The sequence below is a fragment of the Tachypleus tridentatus genome, chromosome 12 (genome assembly GCF_004210375.1).
Source record: "Tachypleus tridentatus isolate NWPU-2018 chromosome 12, ASM421037v1, whole genome shotgun sequence".
Lineage (NCBI taxonomy): Eukaryota > Metazoa > Arthropoda > Merostomata > Xiphosura > Limulidae > Tachypleus > Tachypleus tridentatus.
In genome coordinates, this window is record NC_134836.1 from 84,392,954 (window position 1) to 84,412,138 (window position 19,185).

A 19,185-nucleotide genomic window follows, 5' to 3' on the forward strand; every position below is an offset into this window, starting at 1 on the left:
CAACTGTTCTATGAGAGCATCAAGATCTGATAGATCATAGATCACTCCAGGCGATAGGTAGAGACAACAAACAGTGATAGTATGACCCAAGGAAACACATATGGCTACGGCCTCCAAGGGTGTTTTTAGTGACAAAGACAGGGTGGGCACGTGCTGATGAACCAACAATGCCACCCCTCCATGCAATCGTCCATCACACAGCCTGTCATTTCTGTACAAAGAAAACTGCCGAAAGGTTACTGTATCGGCAGGTTTCAGAAATGTTTCCTGTAAGGAGAGACAAACAGGATGGTAGGAAGCAATCAGTGTTTTGATGTCATCTAGATTAGAATGTAAACCTCGATAGCTCCATTGTATCAGGGTAGCCATTTTTATTTACGTGTAGGTGAATTGGACAGAGAACCCTTCTGTTTACGAGCACATCTTTTTTCCTTACTTTCCTTATTCGAGGGAGGTCTATTGACCTCCATGGATCCCGCCCTGGGTCGTTTGGGCAGGTCTTTGCTGTTAGAAGGGGATTCCAGAGACTAAGGATGTGAATGAATGATTGTTTTGCATCTTGGGGTGAGAGAAGAAGATGGATCAGAGAAAATGCCTGTACCTGGAACCAAAGGATGTGGATCTTGGGGTTTGGTGGAATATATATAAGAGACGGAGATAGGTGCTGAAGATGATTCATCAACTTTTTTAACCATGGAGGTCAAAATACTTTTTATTTGTTTGTAGAACGATTTTCTAGGAGGCACAGAGAGATCTGTCTGCACTCCCTCTGTAGTTGTGGAACGAAGTGCAGCAGCATACGTCGGAGATGAAGTGGTGAACAGCAATTTACGAGCCTCAGAATAAGTAATGTTATGAATCGTTTTCAAACGATACACCTCTTTTTCTTCCAACCATTTAGGACAAGAACGAAAGTAGGACGGGTGAGAGCCATTGCAATTGACACAATGTTTGTCCGTTTCACACTCATAGGCATCATGGTCCTTGCCACCACAATAAGCACATGTCAGGGAACCACGACATGATGTCCTTGAGTGAACGAACCTTTGACACTGAAAACATTGGAGAGGGTTTAGAATGTATACGACCATACTCTGCAATTAAAATGACCTGTCTTGGTGGTGGCAGGCGAACGTGGTGATGTAAATGTCAGTACGAGAATATTGGTCAGCAATGTAAGTCCATCTTTGCAAATGGAGATACGCCTCACTGCAGAAACTCCTTGAGTGGAGAAACCAGCGAGAATTTCTGACTCGGGGATGTTCTTCAAATCCCTCTCAACAATATCTTCTCGTGATGAATTCAAAGTAGCATGAGGTGTAACCTCAATAGATATATCCCCAATTGCCTTTGAATTCAAGAGGAGTTCACTGTGTTGAGATGTGGATGTTTCCACCAATATGTCTCCAAATTGAAGCTTTTTTTACTGACTTTGGAGAACCAGCAAGCCCTTCCAGTCCTTTCTGAATAAAAAAAGGGGACATTTGCCCTAAAAGTTTCTCTGAAAGAGAATGTAGGATAAGAAAATGAGGTACAACAGTTGGTACAGATGTTGAAGATTGCTGCTCAGAAACTACAAGACGTGGTTATTTACCTATCGACTGTTCTTTTCACTATTTTATTTAAATTTTTATTTGGAGGATCCATAGGAAAAAAGGAAATTTCGGTGCCCACTGACCCCACCCACCATGGAGCCCTACGAGGGGATGCACTACAATGTCAAGCAAGGACACTGCAGCAACGCCAGGGTTTCGTGAGCACTATACCCAAACACCACCATCAGACACAATGTCCACAACACCTGTTGAGAACTTCCAACACTGGTATTTGGTTGATCCTAGCACAAGTGAGCTAGCCTGTTGACCCAAGGGGGGCCACTGAAGGCCAAAGTGGTGTGTTAGGGTTGGACCCCTCAACCAACAGGATCCTCTCATCCCCTTCACGGGTCGCCACTCACGGTAAACACGTGGGTGGATGTTTAGATCCCAGAGGAGGTAAACTGAAAGTACAGAACCTTTCCTGGGAGATCCCCTCACCATGTACAGGAATCCACAACGAGGTGTTCTACATAAGTAGCTGAGGGTAATGTATAGTTGGTGCACCTGAATTTTCAGAACGTATTTAACAAAATAGCACATAAAAGGCTTGTAAAGAAACTTATATCTGTAAGTGTATGGGATAAATTAATTAATTGGATAGAAAAGCGATTTAATAGAAGAAAGTAGAGTTGTTATAAAAGGAGTTAAGTCAAACTGGATTAATGATGCAAGTGGTGTACCTCAGGGCTCAGTTTTAGGATCATTGCTCTTTCTGATTTACATCAATGACATATATGAAGGAATGGTCAATAACTTACTTATATTTGCTAATGCTATCAAGATTTTGGATGTTACTGGTTCTGAAGACAATGCTGCTGCTTTCTTTACAAAATGATTTAGACCATTTAGTGTGTTGGGGAAATAAATGGCAGTTGGGTTTTAATCATGATAAATGCAAGATATTGTATGTGAATTGTCATAATTTGATTTATAAGTATAATTTTGATGGGAATAACCTTAATAGTGTCACAAAAGAAAAGTATTTTGATGTAATGGTTGATCAGCCTCTTAAGCCATCCAAGCAGTGTGCTGTTGTTAGTAGTAGAGCAAATAGGATTTTAGGTTGTTTCTACAGAAATATTGAACACGTCTCTAATTTCATTGTATAGGTCACAAATTATGCCACATTTGGAATATTATGTTCAGTCTTAGGCTTCTTACCTTAAGAAAGATATTTCATTGTTGGAAAGAGTTCAGAGGAGGTTACTAAAATGGAGGGGTTGTCATATGAGGAGAGATTAAGATTTTAAACTTGGTTTCTCTTGAAAAAAACATAAGTTAGAGGGAATCTTAATAAAGCGTTTAAGATTGTCAAATAAATTGATAAAGTTGATGCATCAACATTTGTCATACTTAACAGTGAGAATTATAAAACTAGGATACACATATGTGGACTTAGGTAAGGTAGAAACTGTCTTCAGCTAAAGCAATTTTATTTTTCAAATTGGGTGGTTGGCCTATGAAATGGGTTGTCTTCAGATTCTGAGGTAGTAAATTTGAATGAGTTAAAAAAAAAAAAAAAGGTTGTTAGGTGTATAAATGATAGAGACTTGCTTCAGTTTTTTTTCTTTTTAAGTTTGACTTATGGGATGGGAGAGCCAAAATGCACCAACAGGTCCCTTGTTGTCCCTGTTGTTATGTTATATTGGTTCGTTTGTTGAATTTCATAAAAAGATACTAGAGGCTTTGGTTTGTTTTGAATTTCGCACAAAGCTACTTGATGGCTATCTGCACTAGCCATCCCTAATTTTGCAGTGCAAGACTAGAGGGTAAGGCAGCTGGTCATCACAACCCACTGCCAACTCTTGGATTGATCATCACATTACAATGCCCCCACAGCTGAAAGGGCGAGCATGTTTGGTGTGACTGGGATTCGAACCTGTGACCCTTGGATTATGAGTAAAGTGCCTTAACCACCTGGCCATGCCAGGCTGTTACCAGCTGAAAGAGTATGTTCAGTGATGGGATTCAAACCTTTCATCTGCTGATGGTGATATACCAAGCCATTTTTATGTTGATTATATCTTAATTTTGGGTCAGATATTTCAGTCTGGTTTTGAAACATCTATATGATTCTTTAGCAGTTAAGAAAGGTAGTCTTAAAACTCAAGCAAAAGTTGTAGATAGATGTTATCTCTGGTTGACATTGAGTATAAGGGTAGTCTTGATATAGAGTATGATTCAAAGCTTATGGGGAAATTTTTATGGATCAAGGAACTAATTTTAACAATTAGCTATTTTCTGAGTCATGTAAGAATTAGGTGTGATGAAGTTGCACACCTTGTAGTGTTTTTAACAGTTTGATGGTTTGGCAAAATTAATAATATAGATTATCATGCAAATGCTTGCAAACTTTTTAAATCTAAATCAAACCAATTCAGATAAATGCTACTTGTTTCTCATGATGGTGTATCATGTTCAGTTTAAAAACCCCAATCCCCAGAGTGTTTGGAATATTCTAAAACCCACTTTGTGCTGTTTGTTTTTTCATCACTCTTCTAAAATACTCCATGTATAAAGGGTGGTCGACCTACTGTTGAAAAGTAGAAAAACAGTTATCTAAAATACTAGAAATTGGAAAGATTCAATTTGTGATGATGAGAAACTCACTTTTAATAAAAATGTATCTCAGGATGGTTGGTATTGGTGATAAGACTTTTACTAATAAAGCCGAGAATGTTTGGACCTTCTTAGCCCATCGTCAGGTTAACAAAGAGACAGTTTACAACTGACAGTTGCCGGGCACACGTCTTAGGGATGAGAGTGTAAGTGAGTATTTGATTATAGGTGGCGTTGCAGTTAGATGTTAAGTTATTAATTAGTATAGGTATAAAGGTGTTCCTTTATATTGGTTTAATTTTGGTTTTAGTTGTTGTATAAGCAGGACTTCTTGGTTGGTTGGTTTTTTTTTTTACACAATTCGAAACAGGAATCCAAAGAAAAATCACCCACACTGGACTATACATTCCCTGTAACTCGACACATGAAACAAAACAAAAACTCAACATACTAACATTACACCTGTCCTTCTTCACACTAAGTCACAGAATCTCTAGTTGCTGAAATGGTCATGTAGCTTAACATTACCACTACACCAAACATGTATTCACATGATTACTGATATCCTTTCTTTCCTTTTGTAGTTTAAACCACAATTATGTCAGTTTAGAAGGTGCAATTTGTACATCTCAAAGCTAAATTTGGTCTTTAATTACCAGAAAGTTTTATTGTATTCTTTAATATATATATATTTTTTAGAAATTATGTTCTGGAAAAAAACTGCTGTCATTCTATTACATCATTTGGTAAGATGCTAAAAAATAAATAAATACCAAATTAAAGCTTTAAACTACACCTCATATTTAATTAACTGGTCAAAATACTTAACATTTTAATTTTACATCAAGTATGCTCAGAATCACTTGGTGATCAGTAAACTGTTTCACACACAAAATTCTCTCAAGTTAACCTACTACATAAGTACCTGTATCATAGTTTCCTAAAAGACTGTCATCACATATAGTAATATGCAAATTTAATAGATCATCTCAAAAACTGTTATTTTATGAGTTTCACACACAACTTCATTCTGTACAGACCTTTTATTAATACAAATTAACCACACAGGGCACTATTACAAAATTATCACACAAATAATGTGTATTTAGTTTTCATGCTAATATCTTGTGTAGTCACTATTTTCATCCCTTACTGAGAGCCAATATCTTATTGTTGAGGACATTTGTTCAATGCCATAATAGACGGGCCTACTAGGGGGTTTTCCAGAAGGCTTGGTATGTTGTAACTTATGAACAGATACCAAGTTTAATCTGTGACAGTCAAAACAGTTTGTTTTGAATTTCATACAAAGCTACACAAGAGATATCTGCAGTAGTTCTCCCTAATTTAGCAGTGAAAAACTAAAGGAAAGCAGCTAATCATCACCACTCACCACCAACTTTTGGGCTACTCTTTTTTCACCAAATGGTAAGATTGACTTTCACAATATAATACTTCCACAGTTAAAAGGGCAACCCTGTTTGATAAGATGGGGATTCAAACCTACAACCTTCAGATTGCAAGCCAAGTACCCTAACCACCTGGCCATGATGGGCTGCAAAAGGTACATGAAATTTTATTAAACTCTTAGATTTCACACAAAACTAATAATGGGCCAGCAAAGTATAGGATGTTAAAAAGTTATGATGCATTATAAATTATACATATGAAAAAAATCTTTTGTTAACATTTAATGTTGTTTACACCTTTCAAAACATGGATGACTTTCCAATGAAAGTGAAAATCCTTCACTGAATGCATATATGAATAACAGCAACTTTTTAATTGAGAGTTTATCCCTTGACCAACATCATTACTTTAAATGCAAGTTTAAAATTCTGTTTTTAAAATAAAAATATTCCATTTGATGTAATTTCCTTAAGGTTATGGAAAAAAACGTACATAATGTCTGTGTGTCATCTCTGTTGAAACGTGGAAGTTGATGGCTCCTGTAAGAGTCCCATTACAATTACTACACATATAGAACTGTTTAAAAAAAACAAAAAAAAACAGCTTAATGCATTGGAACATTTTCTACAACATATTCCTCATTCATTGTGTAACAAACAATTTTGATTAATATATCTGCAGAAAAAGTTATCATTTTTAAAATTTACAGTCTGTTCTCAATTGCTATCGTAAATAAAATCTTGATAAAACATAAAAGAAATGTACTTTTTAGTATGAAGTAATCTTTTAAATAAATATGCAACTGAACTTCATTTTCACTCACTTTAGTCCCAATTAATAAATCTTTTAATTGACAAGTTTTCATGTATAACTTAGTAATCTCCATTTTAGAGAATTTTGTCAGTAATTACCATTGAAACATCCTCTAGTCTGCAGCAGTGATTACATTAAAATTGTTAGATAATTATTGGAAAACAGAATTTAAGTAACAAAAATAAGTAAGGGTGAAAATTTTGTTAAAATTATAAATTCAAGTTCGAATAATTTAAATGATACACAGTAGAATACATATTTTTACATAACTGTTGGAGTGGGAGGAGTTGTGTGAACTCAAACCATATATAAATTCAATACGAGAAAAAAGTTAAAATACAATGAATATCAAAGGTTACAAATTATAAAGAATAAAAAATTTAAAGCTTTTAATAAAAAAATAATCAAAGCACATATAATGAAGAAAATGTTAAAGATTAAAACTAATTCTGTACGTATTTTGCCTAGTTATTACAAAATATCAAATTCTACATAAAATTCTTCCTATAATATTTTTAGTTACTGTATTTGCACAGTGCAGCAGGTACATGTGCACAAATATGGATTGAAATTGTAACATACTGGATTGTTTTGTACCTATAAAACATTATGTAATGTATGCCCTGCATCTGTTTATTTAGTTAACATTTCCCAAAATATCAGTAAAATCACATCAAAGAAAACATTTACAGAATATCGTATGTAATAAGTTGTCTATTTTATTTGACAAATATCTGTGTGTATTCTTATAGCAAAGCCACATTGAGCTATCTCCTGTGTCCACTGATGGGAATGAAACCTTTGATTTTTAGCACTGTAAATCACAAAAACTTACTAATATCCCACTGAGAAGACATTTGACAAATGTTGGGCACTAAGTATTCAGTAAGTTAGTACAGCAGCTGACTTGTTTTAATTTTTTTGTGTGTGATTTATTTACTGTCTGTGATTTTCAAATAAATCATTGAAAAAGAAAACAATGTTGAAGAGTTAGCTTATTTTGAGTATGTCACTAACATTACTTTAGAAAGAGTGTGCCCACCCCAAAAATTATATCAAGTTAAATCACTCTTTGCTATCAGATTTAAGTAGGTGATATAATGAAACCAATCAAAAATATAAACAAATGCAAACAAGGCATTAGGTTTAAAGTAATCATTAGAAAACATTTTTGTTATCTTTCAAGAAAAGATTTTGGAAAAGAAACAGACCTTTCATAGTAGCTTCATTACTACTCAACAGCACAGAATCTCACTAAATTTCAAATTGAATTTACAATTGCCAAAACAATCTGACATTTAACTGTAAACAAAAAGTGGTGTCAAAATCTGATGAAAAACCTTGTCATTCAACGAAATGCAATTTTGATGAACTGCTTCCGGACAAACAAGTGATCAATGATTAGGGTTGTTTAATGGTAAACAAGGTTTATGAAAACCTCAAATCATCAATACTTATTTTTTAATTATTTCCAAATGATAATGAGATACATAAAATAATAATTACAAAATAAAAAGGCATTTAAAAACAAATATTTCTTCTACCCTTCTTAAACATGTACTTATGTTTCTATAATGTTTATGATCAGACTATTTACACAAACTGCTGTGAAAAACCAAGTATACTTGACTGTCAGCAATAGACTGAGTTTATCAGAAGTTTGTAGTGTCTAATACTAGTCATGTATCTGACAATCCTATTTATGTAGCAACTGCTGAAAATCAATTTTTCAGACACAAACATATTGAGAATTTCATATGTATATTATGGAACAAGACATACTTTGTAGATTATTAGTATTGTTCATATAAAACAATCTTAAAGTAAGTGACTGAGTTAAAACAAGAAAAAGCAGGCAAAATTAAATCATGGCAGATGTGTAGAAATCTTTTTAATGTGACGTATTTTTGTTTGTATACTGTTATTATAAATAATTTACTTTTTATTGAGTCCCTCTGATTCAGGACACCAATGATCTGTTTGTTTGTTATTAAATACAATTCCACAAAATAGGGTATCTGTATTCAGGGTCATTGTAATTACTGAAACACATTTTTACTATTACACATTCTCAAACTGACTGCTGAACCATGGGAAGGTTATACCAATAAATACAAAACATTATATAAGAAATCAAGAGAATTCTTAACAAATATTTTTGCTAAAATAAACTGCTCTTTTTTCAGGCAACTGCAACACTCATCCAAACAACATTTTGTATAAATTGTATGTACATATCTTAAAAATGTTAAACTTTCCTATTCATTATAATTTATGAATATATACATGTTTTTCCACACAGTTTCATACTATGTATTATTACTTTGTACGTGTGGAGATGCACAATAAAATAACCCTTTCTACTTTTACTCTGTAGATGTATATTATATATTAGTTCAAAATTTACTATTGTGTCACTTGTTGGGGATCGTTTTTGACGTACAGAAATTGATGGCTGGAAGGCCAATTTTTAAACATTTAATTCTCAGATGTTTAATGTTTGACATGAGGGCTGTGTCCCTGGACTAATGATTTCATTCTTCATCACTCATGTTCTACATGATGGCATACTTAATAAGATTGCCACATGCTTGGTAATAAAGCTTCAGTACAGTTTCAAGTAGGAAATATTGCATGATAGTTCTTCTGTGGTGAGAAAATTATATATTTAAAAACTGCTGGTATGGGTAGAGAAGGCACTAGTAGAGAAGTGAACAATGTTTCAACCTTCTTTGGTCATCGTCAGGTTTATTTCTCGTGAACCAGCTTAACAGAGCACACATTACCATTTTATTACAAGTTACAAATACATCCTGATCCCTCTCTCTCTTCTCAGCTATCATCTAATTGTTGTCCCATTTCAGCTAGTCACTAACTGACTGTATGTAGTGTATCTCTGTATCTGCTAATGGTAACAACAAGGATGAAATTTAACAATTTAACTTCTGTCTATTGCCACAAAAATGTACCAGTTTTAGAGCCATTCTGTATATATATAGTGCAGATATACTTAAAATTTTTAAAACTGCAAACTGAAAAAAAAATTATATAGTATATCATAATATTCAAGTCTTACATAATTTCTACAGTATTTAAAGAATAAGGTTCAAGTGTCCACATCACATCTTCAGTACACCTGTTTCAAACAGTAATACAGATTATTCTTCACCCTTCTTCTCTATAGGTCCCATTTTATTCATTTACAGATACTCTAGTGCTGTAACACTACACTTAAATGATCATTTCATTACAGCTGGCATTTCATATAACAACTGAATCCATTAATATTACAATTAGAATGTTACTTTCTACTTAAGTAACCTTCAAGAATTTATTACACAAAAACTTAAAGAATTAAAGTTCTGTATTACATTGATTCTTCTCCATCACTAGGAAGTTAACAGCAATAAAAAAATTTAAGTAAATCTACAGCTGACAGTTAAAACATGAAGAACAAAAGCCTGTGATACAGTACTGTGCTAAATTTTCATTATATGTAACAACAACATAACAATGTTTAACTTTTAACTCTATATCAAATTTTCTCAAATCACACTTCACTTAACTGTTTGCCTCATTTATTACCTTATAGAGATAATAATTGCACTTAATTCTGAATTATGCATATAGCTCACTTTAAATATAGGTTCAAACACAACTTCAAAACTTACTGATTATTTTAAATCAGTGAACTTCACTGTTGTTTTGTTACTTTTGCACAACATTGCATTTTGAAGTTTTAATTAAATTTCACACTAAACTTTTACAAACATTATTAATAAATTCTCTATATAAAAGCCAAATGTTTTTCCTTTTACAACAAATAATAAACTTACTCACAAGATATAATGAAAAATATAAGGTGCACTATACAAGTTTTTTCTCTGTACATTTCAACTCTGAATGATTACCATAAGTTTTATTGCCCTCTATATCATTAGAATGTCCATTTTCACTCTCACAGGCTTTATTTTGTAATATGGGGTTGATATCTTTCAAATGTTGTGGTTCATCTTGACCAGAGTTTACAACTAAGTTGAGTTCAGTGTAAGTTTGTGACTTGGCTGATGATGGGATATCACCCTGTAATGAAGAACCAAAACCTGACCACCAAGATGACATCATGGACTTAGCAGTTGTCCATGCACCTCCTATAAGGTTTAAAAAGTTTGAAAATACTAAGATGTTAGCAGATAAATGTTACATAAGGTTGTTATAAATACAGTACTAAAAAGTAAGAATATTTATTTTGTATGTACGAGGTCTGTTCAAAAAATACGCGGACTGACGTCATAAAACAAAATGTACTTTATTTAGAAGTTACAGGTCTGGGACCCCTTCAAAGTACTCTCCTCCTCAATGCACACACTTATCCCAACGGTGTTTCCACTTGTTGAAACAGTCCTGGTACGCTTCTTTTGTAATGTCCTCCATCTCCTTCGTCGCATTTGCCTTAATCTCTGGAATCGTCTCAAATCTTCTTCCTATCAAGGGTCTTTTGAGTTTGGGGAACAAGAAAAAATCGCAAGGAGCAAGGTCAGGTGAGGAGGGGGGGGGGAAGAAAACTGATCGAGTGTTTGAACAAAAACTCGCGAGTTCTGAGGGCTGAATGGGCTGGAGTGTTGTCGTGATGGAAAAACCAGTCGCCACTCCTCCACATTTCTGGCCTTTTGTGACGGATGGTGTCCCTCAGACGTTTCAGAACTTCAATGTAGTAAGTCTGGTTCACTTTGGAGCCTTCGGGAAGGTACTCGTGGTGAAAAACACCCTTAGCAGCGAAAAAAACTGTCAGCATCACCTTGACCTTGGATCGAACTTGGCGAGCTTTTATGGGTCTGGGGATGTTTCACCCATCCACTGGGACAATTGGACCTTCGTTTCAATGTTATAACCATAAACCCATGATTCATCACCTGCTATGATCCTTGACAAGAAGTTTTCGTTTTCTTCTGAACGAACAAGCAGTTCCTGACAAACCTGGACGCGATGGGCTTTTTGTTCGTCCGTCATCAGGCGTGGCAAAAATTTCGCAGCAACGCGGTGCATCTTCAATCTCATAACAAGATCCAACTGATATCTCACACACTTCAGCAAGCTCCCTGACAGTCAGACGTTGATTTGCCCGCACCAGGGTGTTGATTTTGTCGACGTGTGGGTCGTCAGTTGACAAGGAAGGACGTCCAGGACGCTCATTATCTTCAATGGACTGTCGACCATCCTTAAAACGTTCATGCCACTTGAAACATGCTGTACGCTTCAGAGCAACATCACCGTAAGCCCTATCAAGCATAGCAAAAAGTTTCAGTTGCAGATTTTCCAAGTTTAACACAAAATTTCACAGCAAGTAGTTGCTCCTTCAGGTCATTCATTCTGAAATCCGCCAAACGAAAAAAATCGCACTTCACTTAAAACCGCGTAGCTAATACACAAATGAAGATATCTGCAATCGGGAAATGGCGTCGTAATCAGCTGATCAGTGCGAACCTAGAGACACCAAGCGGATTCCCCTGGAACCGACTGGAGCCACGCAATTCAAACAGTCCGCGTATTTTTTGAACAGACCTCGCATCATATTATACAATATATATATAATATTAAAGAGTTAGTTCGTTAGTTATCACCATTAGATTCCATCTAGGAACATAGGGCCACAATCGCTTGCGGATTCTTCAACAGGTATTTAAGTGAGTAGGTTGTTAGCCCACTGCACCGAGCCGTCCCTAATTTAGCAGTGTAAGACTAGAGGGAAGGCAGCTAGTCATCACCACCCACTGCCAACTCTTGGGTTACTCTTTTACCAACGAATAGTGGGATTGACCGTCACTTTATAACGCCCCCATGGCTGGGAGGGCGAGCATGTGTGAACCTGCGACCCTCGGATTACAAGTCGCACACCTTATGCGCTTAGCCATGCCAGGCCATATTAAAGAGTTAAGTAAAATAAAACAAAATCTAAAGGAAAGACAGTGTTAAAAACAGCAAATTCAAACCTCTGATAATGTTAGTTAATTATAAACAAAAAACAAACTGAAACAAAAAATGCTGCATCAATTGTAAATCTGCATAATAATTTTGTTTAGGATAAAGTTTTTATAAGCTTTAACAAAATTATTAATTGTTGTATCTTTAGATTGGTTAATAAGTTTAAATGTTTAAAATTATGTAGATTTACCTTTCCTATATGCTATTTCTAAATTCCATAAATCTGATTAAATTTAGATTTACTTCTAGTTCAGTATGAAAAATTATTAAACAAACAGCCATTTTATTAAATAAATTATTTAATATTTTATTTGATGAAATCAAAAATGTAAGTGGTAATAATAAAGAAACATGTTTTGGATAATAAAACATAACCAATTTTAAAATATCTGAGAAATTTGGAACAAGTAAATAATATTCAAATATTTGATTTCATCACACTGCACACCATAATTCTATTAAAAGGATTATTTTTTGTCATAAACTTATCAATAAAACAGTTCTGTTATCCCTTAATGAACTGGAAAAAGAAAACGTAGCTCCAAAACATAAAAGATACATTAAGTTACTGCATTTATAATAATTGCATATTTTTCAATAATCAGATTTTTAAGCAAGTAGTAAGAGTTTCAATGGGAGATTATTTTACCTGTATCGCAAATTTACATCTTTTGTATTTATTTTTATGAGAACAGGTTTATCAAAAAGTACACAAACCTAAATACTGTTGCTTTAACTTACAGATATTGATTTAATTAGTATAAATAATCCTGAAATAATGTTATTAACAGTATTTACCTAGTGAAATTAGAAACTGAAAATAATTCAATATCTAATATAGAAGCACATTATTTAGATTTATAAATTAAAATAACTGATATACCAATATGAATATTTTTGATAAAAAAAAAATATTTTGCTTTTCTAATATATGGTAGCAATATTATAAGCACTATAACTTTACAATTATTCAGATTTTGTACAATTTGTAATGAATAATGATATTTATTATTAATGTTGAAATACTGATACAAAAAGTAATATTTAATGGATTTAATAAAGAATTTTTAATAAAATTCTTAAAATATTCTGTGATTAACATAAGAATGTATTAAATAAATATAAAACAACTTTTAATAAAAATTTCTGATAACTATTTTTCTTTGTGAACAATGCCATTTACACAACTTAGCATTATATGTGGATGAACACTTTATCAAACAAAGTCTTGTTCAGAGCCTAAAAATTTGGTAGTTACAGTAATTAATGGGTGATGGTTGGGATTTTCGCTAGTTAGCTGAGATAGCTGGTTTGAACCCTTCATACTAGTATAATTCATCTACTGGGTGACTAATTAGTGCCTTACCACCATAATGAGGGTTGGAATGCCAACATTAGGAGGCAATTATATTTAATTTACTTACCCCCCAAGTGGTAGTACCTTATTATTATTATTTTTAATTTTTCTTCTGTCGTCTTCTTTACTTTGGAGAGCAGTCATCTTCCCACCACTGTCTGCAAGCAATAGGATGTTGTGGACTTGAGCACCTACATCTCGCCCTCCTAATTTTTATTTCTATTCCTTTGATTATTTTACTATTCTTCATGTGAAACTGGTAACTGGAGTTAAGACTTACAGGCAGTGTATCCCCACTGCAATTTGAGTCTTACTTCCACCTGTCACCCCCAAAACCTAGTACACATTTTAATTCCTACATTATATCTGTACCCTGGGAATCCTTCCAGTTGGTGTTGCATTTTTTATTGTTGTTTCAGCTTGTTTTTGTTTAAAACAATGTGTGTGTGTGTGTGTGTATATAAGACAGTAGTTTTCTTATATTTATTAACATATTTTAATTATGACTTATGTGGATTGATTTTCAAAAGTTAATTTTTCAAGCATTTGTTGTTGTTTTGTTCTTTGCATAAAAGTTAGTTTTAACTACATATTTTGGATAATTTGTTAATTTGTTCATACTTTTTTTACACAAGTAACAATTATAAGATTAAGTATCATAATATATATGTTTGTAAATAATTATTTCAATTCAAATTCTATGTTTTCTTTACTTGTTCAATGATAATAATAACTACAAAAACGAAACACAATTGACTAATATTTTAGTAAATAAATGAAATAGTATCAACTCCAAAAATGTTTTTATAAACATTTACGTTGGGTAACTATTAGTATCGCTACTACTATAACTTGGTAAATGATCTTGTGCATATGTACTTTGATCTTTAATATTCATAATCATTAACACCTTTAATTATTCAAATAGAAGTAAAATAAACCAAGCACTAGAAAGAAAAATATAGTTTTAAAAATACAAAAAAAATATTTAAGTTGAAGTTTTATTTTTGACATTTAAAAAAATAGGAAAAAACAATATTAAACTACCACTAGAGGATTTTAAGGTAGAAAATAAAACTGTCCAAATGAAAGTGATGGCTGTATTAAATTTTTGAAACTAAAAATTCAATATTATACTTCAAAACATTTACTTAATGCTTATGATTACCCAAATATACCAACTTACCAAAAACTCGACTGGTTTGAACAACAGCTTTTCCAGTGCTCATTACTGCTTGATTTAACTGTCTACCTTTTTCAGAGTTTTGCACTGTGCTACAAAATAAATGCATGAAGAAAACACTTTTGGAAAAAAAGTGTGAAAATTATCATTTTAAGTCTGTACAAACTAAATATTTCTACAGTTTCTATTGAAATAAAATAAAAATTAATAAAGATTTTTTTCATGAACTATAGATGAAGTAATCAGTAATCTCTACTTACTGTGCAAGTCTAAGTTTCACGTCCCCAACATTCAACTGACCATGAAAAGGATGACTATAAAAAAAATATTTTAAAAAATCAAGTTCAACTACAAAAAAAGCAACCTGATAAACCATTTTAAAATTAATCCACTCAGCTAATAAAAAGGTGTATTTTATTCCTGAAAATTAGGATTAAAACATTATCAACAAACATTTTATACACTGCACATGATTTCTTGTTTTACTTCCATATTTTGAATTTTTATTTGATTTAGCTATGAAGTTGATAAAAAGAATAAAAATAAAACTTTTGTGGTATTCCTGATTTAGAGAAATATTGGCTCATATATAAACCATTCCCACATAGGACGAGGTTTAAAAATTTGGTTAGATGAAATGTTAGAATGAGAATAAGTCCAGATACAAAGAAAAACGAATTTGATTAATATAAATAAGTATTATTTATGTTTCACAATTTTCTTACATTTTTCCCAAGTACACATTCACATATGTATGAACAACGAAGTAATTTGCAAGATATCCATGGGGTTGTTATTTACCATATAAAGATCACATCACGAAATATTAAAATCCACAACTGAAAAGCTCAGACTCTCCACCAATTTTATTACAAACAGTTTTAGCTTCACAAACCCTCTTCAGACTTTACAGACAGCTTCTTAAAATACTGCTTCAGTTTGTTACATGAAATGGTATGCATCGCCCATAGCTTTTCAATTCTACATGTTTGTCACATGGCATTTTATCCTACAAGTCATGACAGTATTCAGTTCACTACAATATTGCTCTGAATAATATGACTGTTTATATTTCAGTGGGCATTACACACTGATGTGGCAATGTCTCATTGGTAGGATTATAAATCAGTGCAAACTATCAATGTGACTGTACTCTGATACAGTTCATTGTCATATAACAGAGGGGAAGCAATCCAAAAACATTTAGATTTTATATTCATTGCTGTTATAATCATAACCAATACTACTTACATGCTGTCTTAAAGAGAGTTAATTGAGTGATAACAGTATTAAAAATTATATTTCTGCATACATATAATCTAAAAAATTAAGCTGTTTTTACCTATAATTTTTATCACTTTATTTACTTCTGTCATAACCAAGTTGGGTCTGAGAAATGCAGTAAGTGACAAATCTGGAATCACTGAAGAATTTTGTGAACTATACCTGAAGAATCTTTTATGTTTTTATTCTCTTGTAATCAAATTGTTGTTTTTTAGAATGGTTTTCAGCCTATTTTTATCATCATGTTAGATGACCTAAATTATTATTATAAATCTATTCAGAAGCAGAATAAAAAGAGCAGCATTCATACACACTGTAACATTATAATCTTACCCACAATGCAAAAAAAAAAGCTCTAATGTTATTTTGTACATTACTACACTGTCATTTATTAGTTGATAATCACTGTATTAGAAAAAACTTGATTCTATGGTATTGCAAAAACTTATCATCATAACTTTGATACCATAGCCAGTTGTACACCTCCAAAGAACAATAAATCTTGTTTTATTTTTCATAATGTGTTTGTTCATATTATTTTCAACTTGTTTTTCTAAACCTATTGCAATCATTAATTCATTAAATCAAAACTATGAGTTTATTTTTTCTGGCAAAGAGGTTCTGTTTCTAAACTATTTGTAATATATAAGTGATAGCCAAGTTTTAGGCATTCTTAATACTTATGCTCCAGGGATTTTCAATGACACCAAAATAAACATTGTGTGCATGTGATAGAAATTATGATTCAATAATGAATAACAAATCTTGTACAAAATATTTTGATTGTTTAACCATGTTCATGAGGTTTCATGTTTAATAAGAGGCTGGGTAGCTCTGGTAGAGAATTATGATTATTTTTAGCAAGTCCAGTCTGATCTGATTACTACAATCAACAGAAACAACTTTTTTTCTCACACAAACAATTACACCTTTCAAATAAATGGGCTTCATATTTTTTATCATTATTCTGTAAATACAAATTATCTGCTACTGAAATGACATTGCAATAAAAGATGAATCATGAAATGTTAAAAATCATAAATTTGGAAAGCTTTCTCAATCAATTAAACAAACTCAGTTATAAAACTGCAGGTGCTCAATGATTGTCATTTAAATACCAATGAATTAATCTTGCAACAACTGATCTTAAGAAATTTTATTTAAAAATTTCAGTAAAAAATAGTTGTTAGTGAAAATAGAATTTGTACAATACTTTGCATGTTTAAAATGGAATCACAAACAGAACAGTCATATATATTCAGCCTTACATCCAAACAACCTTGGAGTGGGACAACATAGATTGGAGGAAACAGAGAGATAGAAGTGGGGAGGAGACACAGGGTAAATGGTATAGCAGTGCAGCAAGAGATGCATGGATCCAAACTCCTAAGAAGAAGAAAAAATTTACTAGTCTAAACAGAAAAGCAGAGGACTTATGAAATTGGGCAGCCCCTTCTACCAGCATACAATGCTGAAGAATGCACTGGACCACTATCAAGACAGTACATGTGAATTAATACAGATGATGTAAAAAAAGAACTCTACAAAAAGAACCTAGTTTGGATGAGTGCCAGCTCCCATTAATCAGGAGATCAAACAGTGAGTAGATGGACATTATTCAACATATCAGTCCAAAAAAAGTTTGAAATTCCTATGAATGTTGTAAGTTACTTGCTCACATTACACACTTCTGTGACAGAAATGTCTGCCATTCGTGAAGTACTAGTTCAATTCCAATATACCATAGAAATACTGCAACTCATCAGCATCATAATTGTCATTAACCAAGCCATATGTGCGATGGCTACAGAAATACTGTGAAAACACAGACAAACTGAAGAACATAGTACCAAAACTTTTAATATTTCACACCATTTGTATACTATTAACTATCATAAGAAAGCAATTCAAAGATGCAGGCCTTAAAGATACTTGCACAAAGTCTGGCATTTTTATTGCAAAGTGACCAGTCACTGGAGTGATAGAAGACCACAAGAACAGCAGAGCTGTCACATTCCACAATCTTTCTATTAGGCATTTCTATGCCTGGCAAAAAAGGAATTTTAATCATGGAGAGACTTAAAAAAAATGATAAAAAACATCATCTTCAAGTTTTGATAGTTAAAATAACTGAGATGTGCCAGGACATGTTATGTTTACTGATGTGCTACAGGATCATTCCTTCATTAGAGTAACTGATCTAACTGGTAAGTATATAGATTTATTGTGACATAACAGTGGACTTCTTGCTGCTTTCTGGTCATGTTGACATGTTTGAAAACATGTTGAATCGTCTGAGAGCATCCAGGGAGATGAATTAGTTGTTGCACTTGTCAGCAGTCCACAACATGATATATGATTCTTTTGTGCTTCAGTTATAACATTAATCATGTCTACTTCCTTTCCTACTACTATGCAGATAAGTTAAACTTAGCTATAGAGAGCCCTGACATCCATGGATATCTAGAAGTAGAGGGACTGTCTGCTCAGCCAACTTTCACAAACCCCACCGTAAAAAGCCCTCAGGACTAAACAGTAGGAGAGACTTCAAGAAAGACTCAAACACATGCACAAAAGTGGCACAAAGAATTCCAGCCTGAAAACACGTGCAATCAACCATTACTATCCAACTTCAAAATATCCCTGTAACCTATTATCTCTGCCTTAGGCACTCACAGTCATAACTCAGCCAAATTCCTTGTACCAACCTTAAAACTTTCAATTAGAAATGAATTTACAAGACCTGATTCCTCCCAATTTTCAAGAAATTAGTCAACAATTATGTAATGCTTACTATCCTCAATTGATATGAATAATTTTAAACCTAACTTTGGACTAATATTTTTTTTTACAACAAAAATTGGATGCCAACTAACCACATTTCACATTTCATCTACTTATACACATGCAGAGACTGTAAGGTCTCATATACTGGTGAAAGCAAACATCACACTCTTCACTTGATTTAAACCTATTTTTAATTTAACCATTTCATTTGT

General features: G+C 33.0%; 1 protein-coding gene across 8 annotated transcripts in view; it reads right to left on the reverse strand.

Moving 5' to 3' along the window:
* Nucleotides 1-6,375: 6,375 nt before the first annotated feature.
* The window catches only part of LOC143233856 (late secretory pathway protein AVL9 homolog), a 75,583-nt gene continuing 62,773 nt past the window's right edge, over nucleotides 6,376-19,185 (reverse strand). For 6 of the 8 annotated variants that reach the window (XM_076470643.1, XM_076470645.1, XM_076470646.1 and 3 more), the window contains 3 exons: nucleotides 15,163-15,216; nucleotides 14,906-14,994; nucleotides 6,376-10,531 (listed from right to left, as the gene is read on the reverse strand). In XM_076470643.1, coding sequence (XP_076326758.1) covers nucleotides 10,248-10,531; nucleotides 14,906-14,994; nucleotides 15,163-15,216 — 427 coding nt within the window. In that variant the 3' untranslated portion in view covers nucleotides 6,376-10,247. The remainder of the gene's footprint in view (nucleotides 10,532-14,905; nucleotides 14,995-15,162; nucleotides 15,217-19,185) is intronic. The other 2 variants (XR_013018362.1, XM_076470650.1) reach the window with 2 other exon arrangements.